Genomic DNA, 18,256 nt, shown 5'->3' with positions numbered 1-18,256 from the left:
GTCCTCCTGGACCTCCAGGAGAAAAAGGAGATAGAGGCCCTGCTGGAGACATTGGTCTACCAGGCATCCCAGGTCCAATAGGTATGGTAATAGTAACTACTTTATTATGTACCACAGAGCTGAGTAGTATACAGCCATGTATGAGGAAGGAGGGTCGAGATATTTGATTGGTTCTCTGTGGGGGGTGTGTGCATGTGTGCGTGTGTATGTGTGTGTGTGTGTGTGTGTGTGTGTGTGTATTGAGGGCATATTAAGTGTTCGGGTAACTTTATCACCTCTGTGTTCAGAATGGTAAGCACTGATTCTTCATTTTTGAAGAACGATAACAACATGAGGTTGTTAATTCTAGGGAGGGCTATCTATATCACTGACTGCACACAGTATTTGGCAGAAATAGTTTGAAGTTACAGGTGACGGAAAATATGAAAACTATCTTCATGTTGAATATATTTACAAGTCATCTGGTTTTCAAGATACCAAAAAAAAAAAAAAACCAAGTCAAAGGCGAATTGGATCATATTCCTTATATAGTCCTTAACTGAACATACCTGCTTAAACCTCTGCAGTTTCAATATAAATATTGACTATAATACGGATGAGTTTTGCCTTTGCTGTCAGTTACTCTCTGTATCTTACTTGGAGCAAAATGCTTCAAATTACTTTCTTCAGTCTATTTTGTAATCTTGAAAGCAATATTTTGAAAGAAGATAATAGAAGACAGGAAAAGAGAAAGATCATGAACTTTCTTTGCTCTTAAAAAAATAAAGAAGATAATAACAAGAACATGATCACCATGTTATTCTTGGCTCAAAATCAAATACCTGTATGACTTTTGAAGGTGGGGAGTACATTGCACAGTCTAATTACCACTAGAATGGTTTGTTCTGCCCTCTCCCAAAATACCTAAATACTAAGGATTTCATCTTATTTTTCTGTCTTTTGATTATATAAAATGTCCTTCTTTCTGATCAATGTATCGACCAGCCCAGCTTACATCAGAAAAACAGTTCTTAAAAATGAAAAGCATGAATTTGACACAAGCCTGCCCTTTATATCATAGAGCTTAAAAAGCCAGTATATAGCATTACATTTTTTAAAAAAAATTTTAAATTCCTTTAAAGAAAAAAAAATATATATATATATATATGTATAAGGTGAATTGTTGCTGTGCCTTTGAAAGTAATACCAAGTAAGAGCCTTTATTCAGAAAAGTCTTTCCACTTGACTAGCACCTGGCAGATCTTAGCAATGGTGTGTTAATGTCATGAGCAGGGAAGTAACCAGTGTTATATTATCTGCCAGAGTGGCTATTGTCAAAGGTCTGTCAGCTCCTCTGTTACAAATTGCAATTGTCAAAGCTTTATAAATCAACCATAAAAGTTCAGTCTGGGCTACAACTTGCTGTCCAAAGCTTCATCTTGGGAACATCTTTTGCAGCTGTTTCGGAACTATGGATGTATGAAATAGAAAGAGGGATTTAAAAGTTTCAGCCTTTGTTAATACCATAAACAGATAGCGTTGCAAAGCTGCTTCAATTCTTTAAGTGAGGCTTTAGTCTGTGGCTGTTGGTACTGCTCGTGTACGGTACAAATAAGCATTATCTGGCCCCTCTAAAGAGAAGCAGATTTCACTGTGGGAGTGATAAACTGACTCTCTTAGATTATTAGGTTGCCATTTGATTTGGTGCACTGCAGCGAAAATATTCAAGTTATAAGGCATCTCTCCTACCTAATTGCTGCATTCTGTTTTGTTCTTTGCCACATTATCTATTTGTCTCATGTGTAGAACTGGAATCAGGAGCTTAAAAGTATATAATGGACTGTCTTGATAATTCTACTTTCTGATTTAAGCAGGTTTATTAAAACCCCACATATACATGCAGTTAAGCCCACTAAACTCAGCTTGACACTCAACCACGATATGAAAGTCTGAGAAAAATAAGTGTTTATCCTAATGTTCAGTTGCTAAGTTGTGTCCAACTCTTTGCAACCCCATGGACTGCAGCCCTCCAGGCGCCTCTATCTGTGGCATTTCCCAGGCAAGGATATTGGAGTCCATTATTTATCTTAGTAGTTTTAAATAATCAATATAGTAAATATTTATAATTGTTACTTATACTGGGGTGGATATTATGTGGATAAACTGTGCTTTATCTTAAATAATATAATAAAAAATAATTTCAGCGTGCTATTTCCTTGGCAGTATGTCAGGGAGAATGACCTATGACTTTTTACTTTAAAATTTATTAAAAAATTGTTTTACTGAATACTTTCCCTGTGCCTGGGAGACACATGTACACACACAGTTACATTATTGTTTGAGATTAAAATGGAGTAGGTATAAACAAGAGCATGTGAGATAGAGTAATATGTTCCTTCACTAGTACCTAGTTTTTTTTTTAATAAATATTCTTTTATAGTTCGCATTGCCCGAGTTGTGCTTTTTCTGGGAAAAATGTTAAAAATCCAATTTTTAGCTTACATTTCAAAGTTATTACTTCAGCCACAGCAAAATCCTGCCATTTGAAGATTCCTGATTAGACTACATAAACCTTCTAATTAAAACTTTAAGATTTGTTTCCTCATGTGTTTTTATTTCTATTAACAATATGTTACCTATTGAATATCTGCTGTGTATGCACTAATGTTTTTCCACTTACTGTTGATGTTATCTATCAATTTCTACACATGAAATTTTAGGAAAGATATTATTCCTCTATTTGGAGATTCACCTCTTTCATATCCATTAGTGAAATTAGATTGCTTCATTATTTTCTCAAATTGTTATGAAAAATGAATTATTACTAGTGTGGTTTTTTTTTCCCCTTCATTTACCATGTAGGTCCTCCAGGTCTTAAAGGTGATCGGGGGCTCTTTGGTTTTCCTGGAAGTCGAGGATTCCCAGGACCAGCGGGGAAGACCGGGAAGCCAGGTATTCTGATAATGTATATTCTCTCTATAGAACATGAAAATAAACACCAGATCATTGATATTCCTTTCAACTTCTTAGATCACAAAAACAATGGTCATCATGGTATGAACAGTAGCAGTTACATACAGTTTATTTTGTGATCTGAAACATTTTGAAACTGATTTCTGACCATGTGAGCAAGGCTTCTATTTACTAAAGGAAAACAGTTTAATATAAAACCACAACAGAGGATCTATCAACTTCACACCACTGTAAATCACCATCTATCATAGAATAAAGAGTGGAAGACTGGCAAAGAAAACAAAAAAGCAAAATACTAGCCAAATAACCATTATTAATAAACAATATTAACCCCCCTTTAACCAAAACCTTCAAATCCTCTTAAGTTATAATTAGCAAAACACAGGTAGACCTGAAATCCTATCCTTTGTAACATAATTTGCCTCCTAATGTATCAGTTCAGTTCAGTCGCTCAGTCATGTCCGACTCTTGTGACCCCATGAACCACAGCATGCCAGGCCTCCCTGTCCATCACCAACTCCTGGAGTTTACCCAAACCCATGTCCGTTGAGTTGGTGATGCCATCCAACCATCTCATCCTCTCTCGTCCTGTTCTCCTCCTGCCCTCAATCTTTTCCAGCATCAGGGTCTTTTCCAATGAGTCAGCTCTTCTCATCAGGTGGCCATAGTACTGGAGTTTCAGCTTCAACATCAGTCCTTCCAATGAACATCCAGGCCTGATCTCTCCTTGCAGTCCAGGGGACTCTCAAGAGTCTTCTCCAACAACGCAGTTCAAGGGCATCAATTCTGCGCTCAACTTTCCTTATAGTCCAACTCTCACATCCATACATGACCACTGGAAAAACCATAGCCTTGACTAGACAGAACTTTGTTGACAAAGTAATGTCTCTGCTTTTTTTTTTTTTCATTTATTTTTATTAGCTGGAGGCTAATTACTTTACAGTATTGTAGTGGGTTTTGTCATACATTGACATGAATCAACCATGGATTTACATGTATTCCCCATCCTGATCCCCCCTCCCACCTCCCTCTCTACCCGTTCCCTCTGGGTTTTCCCAGTGCACCAGGCCTTTCACTTTCATCAAGAGGCTCTTTAGTTCTTCTTCACTATCTGCCATAAGGGTGGTGTCATCTGCATATCTGAGGTTATTGATGTTTCTCCCGGCAATCTTGATTCCAGCTTGTGCTTCCTCCAGCCCAGCATTTCTCATGGTGTACTCTGCATATAAGTTATATAAGCAGGGTGAGAATATACAGCCTGATGTACTCCTTTTCCTATTTGGAACCAGTCTGTTGTTACATGTCCAGTTCTAACTGTTGCTTCCTGACCTGCGTACAGCTTTCTCAAGAAGCAGGTCAGGTGGCCTGGTATTCCCATCTCTTTCAGAATTTTCCATAGTTTGTTGTCATTAACACAGTCAAAGGCTTTGGCATAATCAGTAAAGCAGAGATAAATGCATTTATGGAACTTTCTTGCTTTTTCGATGATCTAGCGGTTGTTATTTTATTAGTACTTAATAATCGGCATGCTCAGGCCTGTTACAATTTGCATACACTATGATGTTATTTCTACTCCTTATGCCAGTAGCCTAAGTTTGAACTGTGAACTTTGCACAGAAATTTTAGAAGGGAGCAGGGGCAGAAAAATGCAGAAGCAATTAGCTATATTGCCAAGTGGTAAGTAATAAACATTTGTACAGTCAGACAGAAGTAATGGGAGCTGGAAGCTGTGGAAGTAGGAAGTAGAGTGATTAATTCCATACAACAGGACAAGGTGTTAATGAAAGTTCTGTGGGAGCTGGCCTAAAGGTGCATAGAATTCCATTTTTGTCTGTGGTTTTCAGGCTTCAGCAGGCATTAGAATCACCTGTAGGACCCTGTTAAAAGAACTTACTGGGCTCCTGGGCTCCAACTCCAGAGTTTCTAATACAGTAGGTTAAGAATTGGGTTCCCCCAAGAATGTTTACTCTACACAAATTTCCAGGTAATAGTGATGGCGCTGATCCAGGGATCACAGTTTGAGAAACACATTTCCAGTAAAGAAATGTGGAGAAACAGTAACTCTGTACAGAGGTAATAAATCCCTTGACCAAAGATATTCTCAGGATATCCTTTGCTTATTAAAAGATTCAAATTTGCTAGAAATGTGAGCAGCAGTGCCTGGTACTAGTTAAGTTATACTTCAGATTAAAACAGTAAATGAGTCCTTCCATACAAGAGTCCAAAGAGTAATAAAATTAGAAATAAAATCTGCTAATCTTCGTCTTCTAAATAATGACAGCCTGGACTATCTGAGTGATGTCAAAACATTATCAGATTTCCAAGCAAACAGTTTTTTTAAAAAGCAGCCCTATTTATTTTCTCCTATTTTCTCTCCTGCTCTCGTTTTCTTCCCCGCCCTGCCCTCTTTCTTCCACGTGTATTAAGTCCCCTCCCTCCATATATATAAACATATACACACACAAGGGACAATGCTTGGTACAAGGGAATGAGAGTAATTAAGATACAGTCCTTAACTGACAAAATACACACATATAGGCAGAAAAAGGGAAGACTTTCTTCTTGATCCATCCCAGATTTATAGAGCATTTATCATCCCAACAGGTTTACTGAAGAGAGCTTGGAAGATTTAATTGATGTGTAACCTTACATATATTTTAAATCCCTAAAGGACTCTGAATATAACCTGTTTAAATGAACTAGATTTTCCAGCAATGTAAATAATTTACTTCTCTTGGAATCCATTCAAGGTCTGATTCTAAGAATGAGTTATGGTCTTTCTTAGGAGTGTCTAAAGCTATAGACCATAGCAAATTCATTTATTTATTTGACAAACCATTATGAAACACTTTCTCTGTGCCATTCTTGGAGATATTTATAGATAGTCAAATATATGGGTTTGGAACTCAGAGGAGAAGCCAGAGGTAAAAAGACAAAGTTGTAGTCAAGCTCATATAAATGTTCACTGAGGTCAATGAATTTTAATAATTGTTGATTTTAATAGTATTTCATGGGTAGGCAGTGAGAAGAGAAGGGGCCTAGGATAAAGGCTGAAGTGGTTCCAGAAGTACAGACAGAGCAGAAAGAACAAAGGAGACCGAGTGAGGAGGAGAGCCCAGACAAGGTGATGTGAAAAAGGCAGGCAGTTGCACAAGTTGGTCAAGTAAGCTGCGGCCCACAGAAAGCTCTTTGCACTTGTTGCTATGAGGAGGTTGCCTTTATTAGAGCAGTTTTGGTGGGGTTGGGTGGAAGCCAGACAAGGGAAGGCCCAGAGGTAGCTGGTGGTGGGGACCATAGACGGGGGTAGAGAGGTCTGGCTCTGCCGAGGGGGAGGAGCAGTTCAGTTCTTTCATTTGATTTTGTGTTTTCTTTGGAAGTTAATTTGAATACTATTTAAAGGCTGATGGCCAGATGAAATAAAGGAGTTGCTGAAGATATAGAGGAAGCAAAGGTGAAAAAGACTGTGAAACGTTAGGAAGAAGGTTGAAGGTGAAGAATCCAGGAGACAGGAAGAAGCACTAGGCTGAGAAGCGAGGGTGTCATATCTGAAATGGTGTGGAAAGACTCTGGCTGAGCTGAGCGTGCCTGCATATGAAAACGGGAACCCAGAACCCTGCTCATGGCAGGGCTCTGAAAATGTATGACATCATAATGATGTCGGTGAAAATAGCTCCTCTGATCTTAGAATTTAGAGTAGCAGTATGTTACATACCATCTACTTCTTATTTTTCAGTGACTGTCAGAAATATTTGTTCTTTATTTTTGATGGAAGAGTGACATATCTAACAGGAGGTGGTTAACTCCAGATTTTGACAAAGCTGTTGGGCTCATTTTTAGTCTAAGGCATCTCTTCATAAAGGAGGGAGGAACCCCTGTTCTCTAGAAAGGATGTTTTTCATGTGTTCAGGAGTGAAAAAAGATTTCCAAATGCTGTTTGTGAGGAAATCTCTGAATCATGCTAAAATGACATAAAACATTTGTTTTTATTTATAAGAAGAAAAGTGGGTCATTGGCTCAGATCTTTGGTTTAATCTGTTCTGTTGTTTAAATACTGAAGACAAATTGCAGTATGAAAAGACTTCCAAGAATAATTTTACAACTATTTTCTAATTTTGAAAATAGTGCTAGAATGATAAAATTGTTTATTATCTTCTCTGAAAAGAATTAGAACTGACCAATTACACCATTTTAAACCCCTATCCCCAATTTTTGTTTAATATCTTAGATTTTTCCTCTTGAGGAAATCTAAAGCTTTATTATATCTCATAAAAGCCTACCATCAAAAAAAAAAGTAGAAACGGTTTTGGGTACTTTGTGCAGGATTAATGATTCTTGTCAATTTAATACTACCTGAAGTGACTGAATCGTAAGTAAAAAGTGAATTTAATGATGTACATTGTAATTAATCATAGATGTAAAAGAATTAGAGACTTTCTCTTTATCATACTCTGATAAAGAATGGTTGGTATTTCATGAAATCTTCACAATAAAATTTTAATTTGAAATTTTAATTTTTAATAAAATCACACATTATTTTGTATTTTTTAAAATGTAGTAAATTGGGGATCAAAAAAAAAAACTTCTCTAAAAGTCAAATAAGGACACGTGTTCAAAAACAAAGCCTAGATGAAGCGAAGTAAACTAGAGGAGAAAACAGACAAAAAAATAAAATCCAAAATAAAGAGTAAAACTGAAAAATAAAGTTTAAAATAATTCTACCATAAAAAAGTGAACTGAAATGAAAATATCCTCTCTGATTCACTGAGAATAAGATCATGGAGACCATTCTAGCTAAGTGATGTTGTACAATAAATAATGAGAGCTACCATCTTTCATATGCATCACTTATGGGCAAGGTCTTTTATAAACATGGTTGCTAATTTTCAAGGCAACTCTGCAATAGAAAGTATTGTCTTTTTTTCACTTTAAAGAAGAATAAACTTTAGCTCAGAAAGGTTTAAAGACCTGTTCAGAGCTGCCTACCTAATAAGTGGCCAAGCAAAATAATTCAACACAAAGGATTTTAAAATGATTGTTACTATCCCAAAGCTCATGAGTTTTTGAATTCTGCTTTCTGAGTTCTTGGATGAAAAGAGAGCAGTCCTTGGTGCTATTGGAGGAAACCAAGAATGTTAATAAAGATTTTGACTTAGAGATAGAAGGCACCGTGATCAGTCATGCATTTTGTCCCAGGAAGGTTATTATTTGCAAGACAGTCAACTGAGGACCCTTGGAAGGAGAATCAAGCAAGAGCAGCTCCCCTCTCACGAGACGGGATTGTCCCTCGTGAAGTCTCTCGTTGGTGCTAAGAACTGATCCTCTGGATCTACCTTTCCGAATGGACAGCAACCCGTTAGCAAAAAGCAGGTTCCTAGCGATGTTTCCATAAGTATCTGAAGCCCTAAACCTTATTAGAATACCTTTTGTACCACACCTCTAACTATGTGGAAGAAATTTCTCGAAGCCAAAATTTCTCAAAATTTCTCGAAGCCTAGAGGTTTAGACAACACCCCCTCAAACCTTCCCAGCTTTCCCCAGGACTGAGGTAATCAGGATCTCAGCACTCCCAGAAGTTCATTCACAGCTCAGCCTTTGCGAGGCTCTACACAAAAGAAAAAAGAACTAGAAAGTAAGATAGAAAAATTGTAATGGGAATGGAAAATCAAGGTTTGGGAGGAGATGGAGGACACTAGACTTTCTGGGGAAGGGAGGACGGCACAGAGAAAAAGGATAGACAGGAGCATGCATAAGCCCCAGACAAACTGCTTACTCCTCAGTTTTGCTTACTTCAGGAAAATGGAACATTTAATGCCCTGGTAAGGAATCTGAGATAATGTATGTAAAGGACCTACCCATAAAATGCCAAGTTCATAATAGTCTTCTAAAATGATAGCTGTCATCATCATCATCCTTATCATCATCAACATTATTATGTCTGAGCATCTGTAGGTTGTTATACACTGATGTTCTAGATGACCTTGTCATGCTCTGTCTCCTTTTAGGGCAAGCATTTTGAATTGCCTAAACTAATTTTTTTTCCTTTTTTTTTTTTAAAGGAATTAATGGGCAAAAAGGCCAGAAGGGAGAAAAAGGGAGTGGGAGCATGCAAAGTAAGTTTATAATTTCTTGGTTTTTCTCCTGTGCGCCTTGGTAATAAACAAGCTTGTGACAGTGGTGGGCTGCTCTTGAGGTAAAGGTTGAGAACTTCAGTGTTGATCGATAGATGCTCTGAAAGTCAGCCACAGTTTTCTACAAGTAAACTGTGCTAATTGGAATAAAGCAAATAGATTAAATTACACAGCTCTAAATCTCATTACCCATTTGTATTTAGTTTTTGTGATGAGCGTAATTTTCTAAAAATTTCACACTGAAAATTGCTCAATTTTCAAGCCAATTTCAATCTGCTGAAGGAAAATCAAGCTTATGAATAGAAACAATTACAGCCTCCTTACCTACTAACCGAAATAACCGAAATGTTACGTATAGGAATTTGCACAATCTAAGAACGCTGACAGACTAATTCTGTGACAGCTGGGGTTTTTTCGTGTTTTGTTTTGATAAAAACTTGACAAGTGATATTCAATATCCCAGACCTTCGAAACTGCAATAGCATAGATTTCATAACAGGACTCTCTGTGAATGGAATGGTGATCTTATATTCCAGTGTAGAGAATCTGTAAATTGGACCTTGAAAACTAAATATTAGATGACTTATCTTTATAAGTCAACACTTGTATGTCTAGTCTGAACCTACCAGATATAATGAAAAAATTTTGAAAGTGAATGAGGAATTCGCATTTGACTTCTCAGAAACCAATGTGTTCCTTCTCTGTGTTCGCACTAGGCGCTGCATGTAATGTGTATATGTGTGTGTACCTGTGAGAATAGGTGATACCCACAGAGATGATCTTAATCTTTACCCATCAGGAGCCTGATTGAGACAGATTTTGGCAAATCCTTTCATGGAACCATAGAAATCTAGCAGTTCTCCCTTGTAATTATTGTTTTAAAAATGCAGTACTAACTTTTCTGTCTTATTAAAAATAATTATTTTAACCTAATAATGTGTGTGGATGCCACATTTAGGCAACTTAGGGTCAGCATTGTGAATGCCAGCCATTGAAGTGTGGTGTAACCACATGATGCTTTCTCCAGTCATTTCCATAACTGCTTCATTGTTGAACTGTGTGTGCCCTTAAATTGAACAATACTGAGTATTGTTTATCCTCAAAGTGCTTTAATGTGAGTCAGTGATTATCAGTATTGTTATTGTATTGAGGGCTTCTCAGGTGGCTCAGTGGTAAAGAATCCGCCTGCCAATGCAGTAGATTCAGGAGACACGGGTTTGATCCCTGAATCGAGAAGATTCCTTGGAGAAGGAAATGGTAACCCACTCCAGTATTCTTGCCAGGATAATCCCATGGACAGAGGAGCCTGACAGGCTACAGTCCATGGATAGGAATAAGTCTCCTTTTTGTCCATTTATTATTTGATGTGATCACTTTGATCAGCTGTTTACTTTTTATTCCATTTCTTCCCCTTTCCCCCATCACCCACTTATTTTCACTGAGGTCCTGTGTAATTCTTCTCTATCTGCATGTTTATCTCAAAATTCATCTCTTCCTTTGGTGGTAGTTTACTCACTAAGTCGTGTCTGACTCTTGCGACCCCAAGGACTGTGTAGCCTGCCAGGCTCCTCTGTTCATGGGAATCTCCATCTTTGGTTCTTTATCTCCTTGTCTTTTCTTAAGACATTCTCTGAGTTTCTTAACCTTGACTCTGGCCAAGCTTGGCAATAAGGGAAACCTTTATTTTGCAGACTGTTTAACCAAGCACTCACATTTTCTTTTGTTACCTGAGGCTTTCAAATGCTTTGAACATTTTTTGTTTTCAGATGTATTCAGAAATGTTTTCAGTTACAGGTATTTTCATGGCTGTTTTGAAGTTTATGTGCTTGCTTTATTTGAAGAAGTGTTAAGAGGAATTTCCATGTATAAATGTGTGTGCATAGCCTCCAGATTCCTCTCCATGTATTCTCCCATGGAGAGTATATAATTCCATAATGTTTCAAAAACACACAAAGAATCATATCCAGAAATATCTACACAGTGTATTCTGTCTTCTTATTTAAGTTAGTGTAGCAATCATCTGCCATGGCAATGCTTATGGTACTTTTTTCTCTCTCATTGGCTATACACTGTTCCATTAATATAGTGCTGCCCTAATTAGCATAATATATCATTCAATTCCCTAATGATGAACACTTGATGATTTTTGTTTGCTTTAGCTTGGCTTTCAAAAACAATGCTACTTTCAGCACTCTCTTACATGATCTTTTGGGAATGTTTTTTAATAGAGAATTTGCTAGAAGTATAATCAATAATTCAAAGGTGACATGCATTTTACAATTTGGTGGATTCTTGCAAATGGCTCCTAAAAGGTTGCACCAATTTATTCTGTATGAAAGTGCCTTATTCCCCACATCTTCAATTAATTCAAATGTATAAAAATTGATGTTGAATTATTTTGCTATAATTTTTAAAAATATTTTTAAGTGTGATTTAAATATAATGAAAATAATAATTGACTTCCTATTTAATTTGCGGGGGGGGGGCGGTTACAGCTATTTTTAAATTTAAGTTTTATTTGAATATAGTTGATTTGGTTTCCCATGTGGCACTAGTGGTAAAGAACCCACCTGCCATTGTAGGACGCATAAGAGACTCGGGTTCAATCCCTAGATTGGGAAGATCCCCCAGAGTAGGGCATGGCAGCCCACTCCAGTATTCTTGCCTGGAGAATCCCATGGACAGAGGAGCCTGGTGGGCTACAGTCTATAGGGTCGTAGAGTTGGACACAACTGAAGCGACTTAGCACACGCATATATAGTCAATTTATAGTGTTGTGTTAGTTTTTGCTTATGCAGCAGAGTGAATCCACTCTTTTTTAGATTCTACTCCTTTATAGATCATTACAGAGTATTAAGTAGAATTCCTTGTGCTATACAGTAGGCCCTTGTTAGTTATCTATTTTACATTTAGTGGAGTGTAAATGAAAATCCCAATCTCCCAAGTTATCCCGCCCCCCTTCCTCCTTGGTAACTGTTTTTTTGTGTTTTTTTTTTCTGTATCCGTGACTCTGTTTCCATTTTGCATGTAGGTTCATTTGTACCATTCTTTTAGATTCCACATATAATCAGTATCTTATGGTATTTGTCTTTTTGTGTCTGACTCACTTCATTTAGTATGACAATTTCCAGGTCCAACCATGTTGCTGCAAACAGCATTACTTCATTCTTTTTTAAGGCTGAGTAGTTTTCCACACCACATCTTCTTTATCCATTCCTCTGTTGATGGACATTTAGGTTGCTTCCATGTCCTGGCTACTGTAAATAGTACTGCAGTGAGCACTGTGGTACATGTGTCTTTTCCAATTGTGGCTTTCTCTGGATGTATGCCCAGGAGTGGGAATGCCGAATCCTATGGTAGTTCTATTTTTAGTTTTTTGAGGAACTTCCATGCTGTTCTTAGTAATGGCTATACCAATTCATATTCTCACCAACAGTGTAGGAGGGTTCTCTTTTCTCCACAGCCTTGCAAGCGTTTATCATTTGTAGATTTTTTAATGATGGCCATTCTGACCTGTGTGAGGTGATACCTCATTGTAGTTTTGATTTGCATTACTCTGGTAATTAGAGATGTTGAGCATCTTTTCATGTGTCTCTTGGCCATGTGTGTATCTTCTTTGAAGAAATGTTTATTTAGATCTTCCACCCATTTATTGATTGGGCTGTTTATTTCCTTGATATTGAGCCCCATGGGTTGTTTGTATATTTTGGAAATGAATCCCTTGTCGGTCACTTTGGAAATATTTTCTCCCATTATGTGGGTTATCATTTCATTTTGTTTATGATTTTCTTTGCTATGCCAAAGCCTATAAGTTTAATTAGCTCCTATTTGCCTATTTTTGTTTTTATTCTCACTACTCTAGAAGGTAGGTCAAAAAAGACCTTGCTGTGATATTTGTCAGGGAGTGTTCTATGTTCTCCTCTAAGATTTTTATAGTATCCGGTTTTACATTTAGGCCTTTAATCCATGTTGCATTTATTTTTGTGTATGGTGCTGGAGCATGTTCTAATTTCATTCTTATTTCCTCTTTCATATATGTGTCAGGACCAGCGTAACTCCCTGATCGTATTAGGGCAGGCCCCTTTGGAGATCAGGTGGGTTGGGCGGGACACCCCGTGCTACCATCTCATTAAAAGGCCCTTCATCTCTGGACAAGTCATCAGCACAACTGACTCCAGGATCCCCTTGTGGCTCCTCCAAACGACCTTGGGTCCCACGTGGTGGCAGCTTCCGCATGCCTTCCTCTCCCGGTCCTTTGGTGCTGGTGGGGCCTCTGCTCCGCTGCTCATACCTGTCCGCTCTCCAGCACCTCTCCATGACCACTGTCCCCGAGCTGGGATGCCTCCATGTATTGACTTGCAGACTGCTCTCTCCTACCCTCCTCAGAGCCAGGCCAAGGTCACTCTGCCACCTCTCATCTAGTGTCTCCTGAATCCGTTGGCTCCCAGGAGAAATCTCATGGTAACAGATTATATGTGAGTTCTTTACCTTCAAACGTATCAGTCTCAGCCAGAGATAGCGATGCCATAAAGGTATCCATTTGTTTGTTCAGCATATGTTTACCATATACCTTCTGGAGCTAGACTTAACAGCTAATAAGATAGCTATTGTCTCTGGCCTTCCAGAACTAATTGTCCCTGAAAAACAGAGACATGGACACAAGCAGTTATACATTAGAGCAGGGCTAGATGGGGGAAGGAACTGGGCTCTGGGTGTTCAGAGGGGATCAAGAGTCTTCAATTCCTTAGAATTTTAAAAAGGTAAATTGACTTTGATTTGCTTAGCTTACCTTCTTGTCTTCTTATTCTCCAGTTTATGGCATATGTTTTTCAAGTTTTATCATGAAATCAAGTGGAACTGGGGCAGTTCCTTCAACATTTTTGAGCCAAAAAATCAAAATTTGTTGCCTTAAATTATCTGGCTCTTTCAAGCAAGAATATTTTGATCATAAAAAAAAATAATGCTGAAAAAAATGCTGAAATTGTTTTATTCTATAAAGCTTTTTTCCCCAGCCTGCTGCATTTAATATCCTTGGTAAAAGCACATGTAAAAACAAAGTTTCTAAGTGTGTTAGTTATGTTACTCAATAAAAACTATAAAGAAAAACATTTTTTTAAGGAATTCTTTGTACTCTAAATATCCTGTATAGATCCTGGAGAAAAAGAAATATTTCAGTAGAACTGGAGATATTTTTTGTAGGTAAAAAAGCTGAAAATGAGAAAGGAGAAAAAGTAGGAAAAGACAAACTACAAAAAAAGAAAGCTATGGGATTTCTTGTTCATTTTGAATGTCTCTCTCTCTCTATTAATCAGCAGATGGAATTTTCTCACCTCTCCTTCCCTTCAAGTTTTAACACATATAGTCCCAGGATTCAGGATATTAAGGTTTTAGGAGAATTCTCAGTTGCATCCCTATGTGTCTCCCCACTTTCATTCCCTCGCCTGTGAAATGGGCATTGTATCAGTCACCTCACAGGGTTGTCGTGAGAGTCACATAAGATACTCTGTGTATGTAGATGGTCTGTAAAATCATGAAGCACTTAACACTCGTAAGGCATAGTTCCCGGTGGGTCTCTCTAACCTGGAGCTATTCTTTCTCACTGGTCTAATGCAGACATTTAAATCCATAATCAGAACACAAATGTGTGCCAAATGAAAATGCAAGAAGCCAAATAAATGCCATGGACAAAAAGAGAGATGCTGGAGACTTGGATGAGATTTTACATTAGATAGAGTAACGCAAGTGTGACCAGATCACAAATCAGTGAGTTTGTCTGAGCCGAGGAAGAGAGTGTAAGTTATAAATAAAAGGAGCGACTAAACAGAGTGCCCACCAGAGGCCAGAAGCTGTCAACACAGGTCAGAACAAAATGTCAGGCTAATAAAACAGGAGTTCCAGGCTCTGAGGAACAGAGTTGAGCCCACAACACTGCTGATGAGAAAGCTCCAGGAAAGGTTGAAACAAATTAGAGGTGTCAATGGTACTCTGGGTTTATGCCGGCTGGACACTAAGGTCTCCAGGAGAAGAGGGGCAGGGAGCAATCAGACCACCCATCCTCAATACTAGCAAACTAGCAACGTTGAGGAGCCAATTATTCCAGACGTCTGAAGATGAGTCGGATCTCTGTGCCTGTGGTTTCATTGGATGGGGTGTCCTACCTTGTTCCGTGCTGGGGGCCAGGCGACGGCTGGGAGCCATCTTCCCTTCCAGCAGGACTCGGTCCACGGTGGCCGCAGGATGACCCTGAACCCAGACTCCCTGGGACACCATGCTAGGGGATTCAGTTCACAAGCTGTCTGGCTCTCCAGGCTGCAAAGAACTTCTTAAGTGAGTGAAATACTAACCCGAACTTTCCACATTAGGGCAGAAGGGCTTTTTCTCTAGACAAAAGTAGATGCTGGACGTCTAGTTCAAATGGACACATGACACCCGATTTAATAACATATACTAAAGAGAAAATTCTGCATCAAGTTCTAATGCTTGTCCTAATAGTTTGCTATGTTCTCACCCTAACCTCAACGTGTATGTGTTTCAGGCAAATGGAATTCCTGCTGTACAATTAAATACTCTGCGTGATGCTCTGTCCTAAACATACCAAGTGCTAATGTCCATGTTTTCTGCTGTGCATTTTGCCCAATAAGACTACGTACAGTGAAACTCATACCATGATATGAAATATCAGTATGTCTTTCATTTGATTACTACTGAGGACTCAGCACACCCTTGAATGAATCTTGGTCTTTCTCAAAGCAATCAGCTGACCAAAGTCAAGGCTTCTTCTCCAGTCACAAAATAATTATAATAATGAGCATTTGGAGAATATTTTCTCAGCACCAGGGGCTTTAATGCATTATCTCAGCTGATCTTCAGAAGAACCTTTGAGGTAAGTCTTATCATCAGTCCCATTTTGTAGATTAGAAACTGAAGCTCACCTCTAATAAGTGGTAGAACAGAAATGCAAAACCTGGTGTGTTGATCTCCAAAGTTCCTATTTGTTCCCATCCAACACTCCCACACTAGTTTTCTATATTTTTATACATAAATACCAAGAATATATCATATGGAGGGTGTGGAGAGAGGGAGAAGGAAGGGAGAGAAAGAGATTTGCAATGAGCAATTTGATTATCTCAGATGGGCCTAATCATTTGAAGACCTTAAGGAAGAAAAAGTTCTTAGAACATGAATTCCACTAGGTCAGATTCCAAGAAAGCACTCTCCTTTAATCTCTGTTTATGTTTCTTCCTTCATATCCTGTTTCAGCCACTGCCTCGTCTCTCCCTAAAGAATATTAACTCAGAAATATAGTCTTTCTGGAATGCTCACCAAGCTTCCATTACCTTGCTGAGAGCTACTCATGTGTGCCAGGGGAGGAAGCTACCTGTTAATATTCTATCTTTATTTCAGTAACTGGCTCCATTTGAACACCTTTTTATTCCAATTATGTTGCTGCTTGGATGTCCCATTTCTTCCGTCATGTCTCTTGTTTAACTGCTCACTGTCCTTTCCTCAGTGGCCCATCTGGGCTTCAGCAGAGCAGTGTCCCCAAACAGTGATGGCTCCATGTGACTTACATAAACACTGATCATTCTCAACAGTTATGTGGTGTTTTTTGCTTTCTATGATTCCACAGATGGTTGCTAAAAACACGTAGTGTTCCATTAAGAAGCAATAGATGTGTTCCTTAATAGTGTGTATAACTAATATGTCTTGTAAATTGAAATAGAGATTTAAATCAGTAATGAGTCTAGGGCTTAGCGCTGGTCCTGTTTAGGACCTATCCCAGCTGTTTCACAGCTTGACTCTCAGCAGAGATAATGAGAGGGAAACAACAACAACAAAAAAACCAATACAGTTCCAGCCAGGTCTTTTGCATCAGCAAAGTTTATAATTCACCCAGGTATGTGCCAGAGTTCAGATGGAGCAGAGAGACCCAACACACCACTTCCCATGTCTCCACAAGCTTGGAGGCACCAATGGCTTTCCTCCCTTCTTCAGAGAACCGGGTCCTGGCTTCCTGTTCTGCAGTAAACATCATCTTGCACTAATCCAAGATTGTTTCTTTTGTGAGCGCACTGAGTCCTAACCACTGGACCACCAGGGAATTCCCAGGTCACAATGGATCACCCCCCACCTTAACCTGGTTCTCTGGCCACTGTGCTCCCTAAATGCAAATCTCAAGATCAGATTCCTTAGAACAGCCAGAGGAGTTACTTGCTTGCACATGAAGTGTCCCGGAAATATCTCCCACTGTGGCTTACTCTGCAGGACGCTTCCTGGGTGCTCCGGTTACCCTCATCCCCGTTTCTGCTGTGTTCTCACTCACATCCTGCTTAATCCACTGCAAAGTAAGAACTTTTATGTTGTAACAGATTTACTCAGTATCATCTGAGTTTACTACCATTTATTTTGATGTAACACATTCTCAATCTTTTAGTTATTGAGCTATGGGTGTTCACTGTCATTATGGTTAATTTTGTTAAGTCACTAATTTCCAGTGCAACCAAGTGTCTACTACCCAGCTATTCCACAGTCCTCAAATCTGGGGTGGGGTTGGGGGTCAGTCCTTTAATCCTGAAATAAAATTGTAATAAATTGTTTGAGCACCACCCTCATATCCTAAGGCAATTCCAGTGCCTCCTGTCTAAAGCAGTTTGATGAAAATATGAAAAAAATATACTCCCTTCATCTCCTCTTTCAAACCCCTGCAACAACTGTGATAGTGGGTTTAATAGGGTTTCTAGCAATTCCTTTTCTCCTGAAACCTCAGAATTATTTGGAAGTAGAGTCTTTGCAGGTGTAGTTAGGCTAAGATGAGGTCATACTGGATTCTGGTGGGCCCTGAAGCCAGTGATGGACATCTTGATAAGAAGAGAATGCAGCAGAGACACAGTGAAGACCACGTGGAGACAGAGGCAAGGATTAGAGTGATCTGGTCACAAGCCAGAGAATGTAAGACTTGCTGGAGCCATAAGAAGCTAAGACAAAGAAGGATTTCTCCCCAGAGGCTTCACGGAAAACAAGGCCCTGCCACCCTCTTGATTTCAGAGATCTGATGTCCAGTACTGCGAGAATAAAGTTCTGTGGTTTTAAGTTGCACAGTTTGGGGCCATTTACTATAGTAGCCTGAGGAAACTCACACCCACACATCTTTATTGTTGCTTCCCCCCCACATCACT

General features: G+C 38.8%; 1 protein-coding gene across 4 annotated transcripts in view; it reads left to right on the top strand.

Annotated features, from left to right (window-relative positions):
• MSR1 (macrophage scavenger receptor 1) overlaps nt 1-18,256 on the top strand; it is an 84,238-nt gene that overhangs the window by 34,738 nt on the left and 31,244 nt on the right. For 3 of the 4 annotated variants that reach the window (XM_070459972.1, XM_020916395.2, XM_020916396.2), the window contains 3 exons: nt 1-81; nt 2,842-2,931; nt 9,009-9,062. In XM_070459972.1, the coding sequence (XP_070316073.1) occupies nt 1-81; nt 2,842-2,931; nt 9,009-9,062 (225 nt within the window). Of the gene's footprint in view, nt 82-2,841; nt 2,932-9,008; nt 9,063-13,124; nt 14,189-18,256 lie in introns of those variants that run through there. The other variant, XM_020916398.2, reaches the window with a different exon arrangement.

Source organism: Odocoileus virginianus, chromosome 32, assembly GCF_023699985.2.
Source record: "Odocoileus virginianus isolate 20LAN1187 ecotype Illinois chromosome 32, Ovbor_1.2, whole genome shotgun sequence".
NCBI classification, from domain to species: domain Eukaryota; kingdom Metazoa; phylum Chordata; class Mammalia; order Artiodactyla; family Cervidae; genus Odocoileus; species Odocoileus virginianus.
This window is presented reverse-complemented; position numbering and strand designations above follow the sequence as displayed.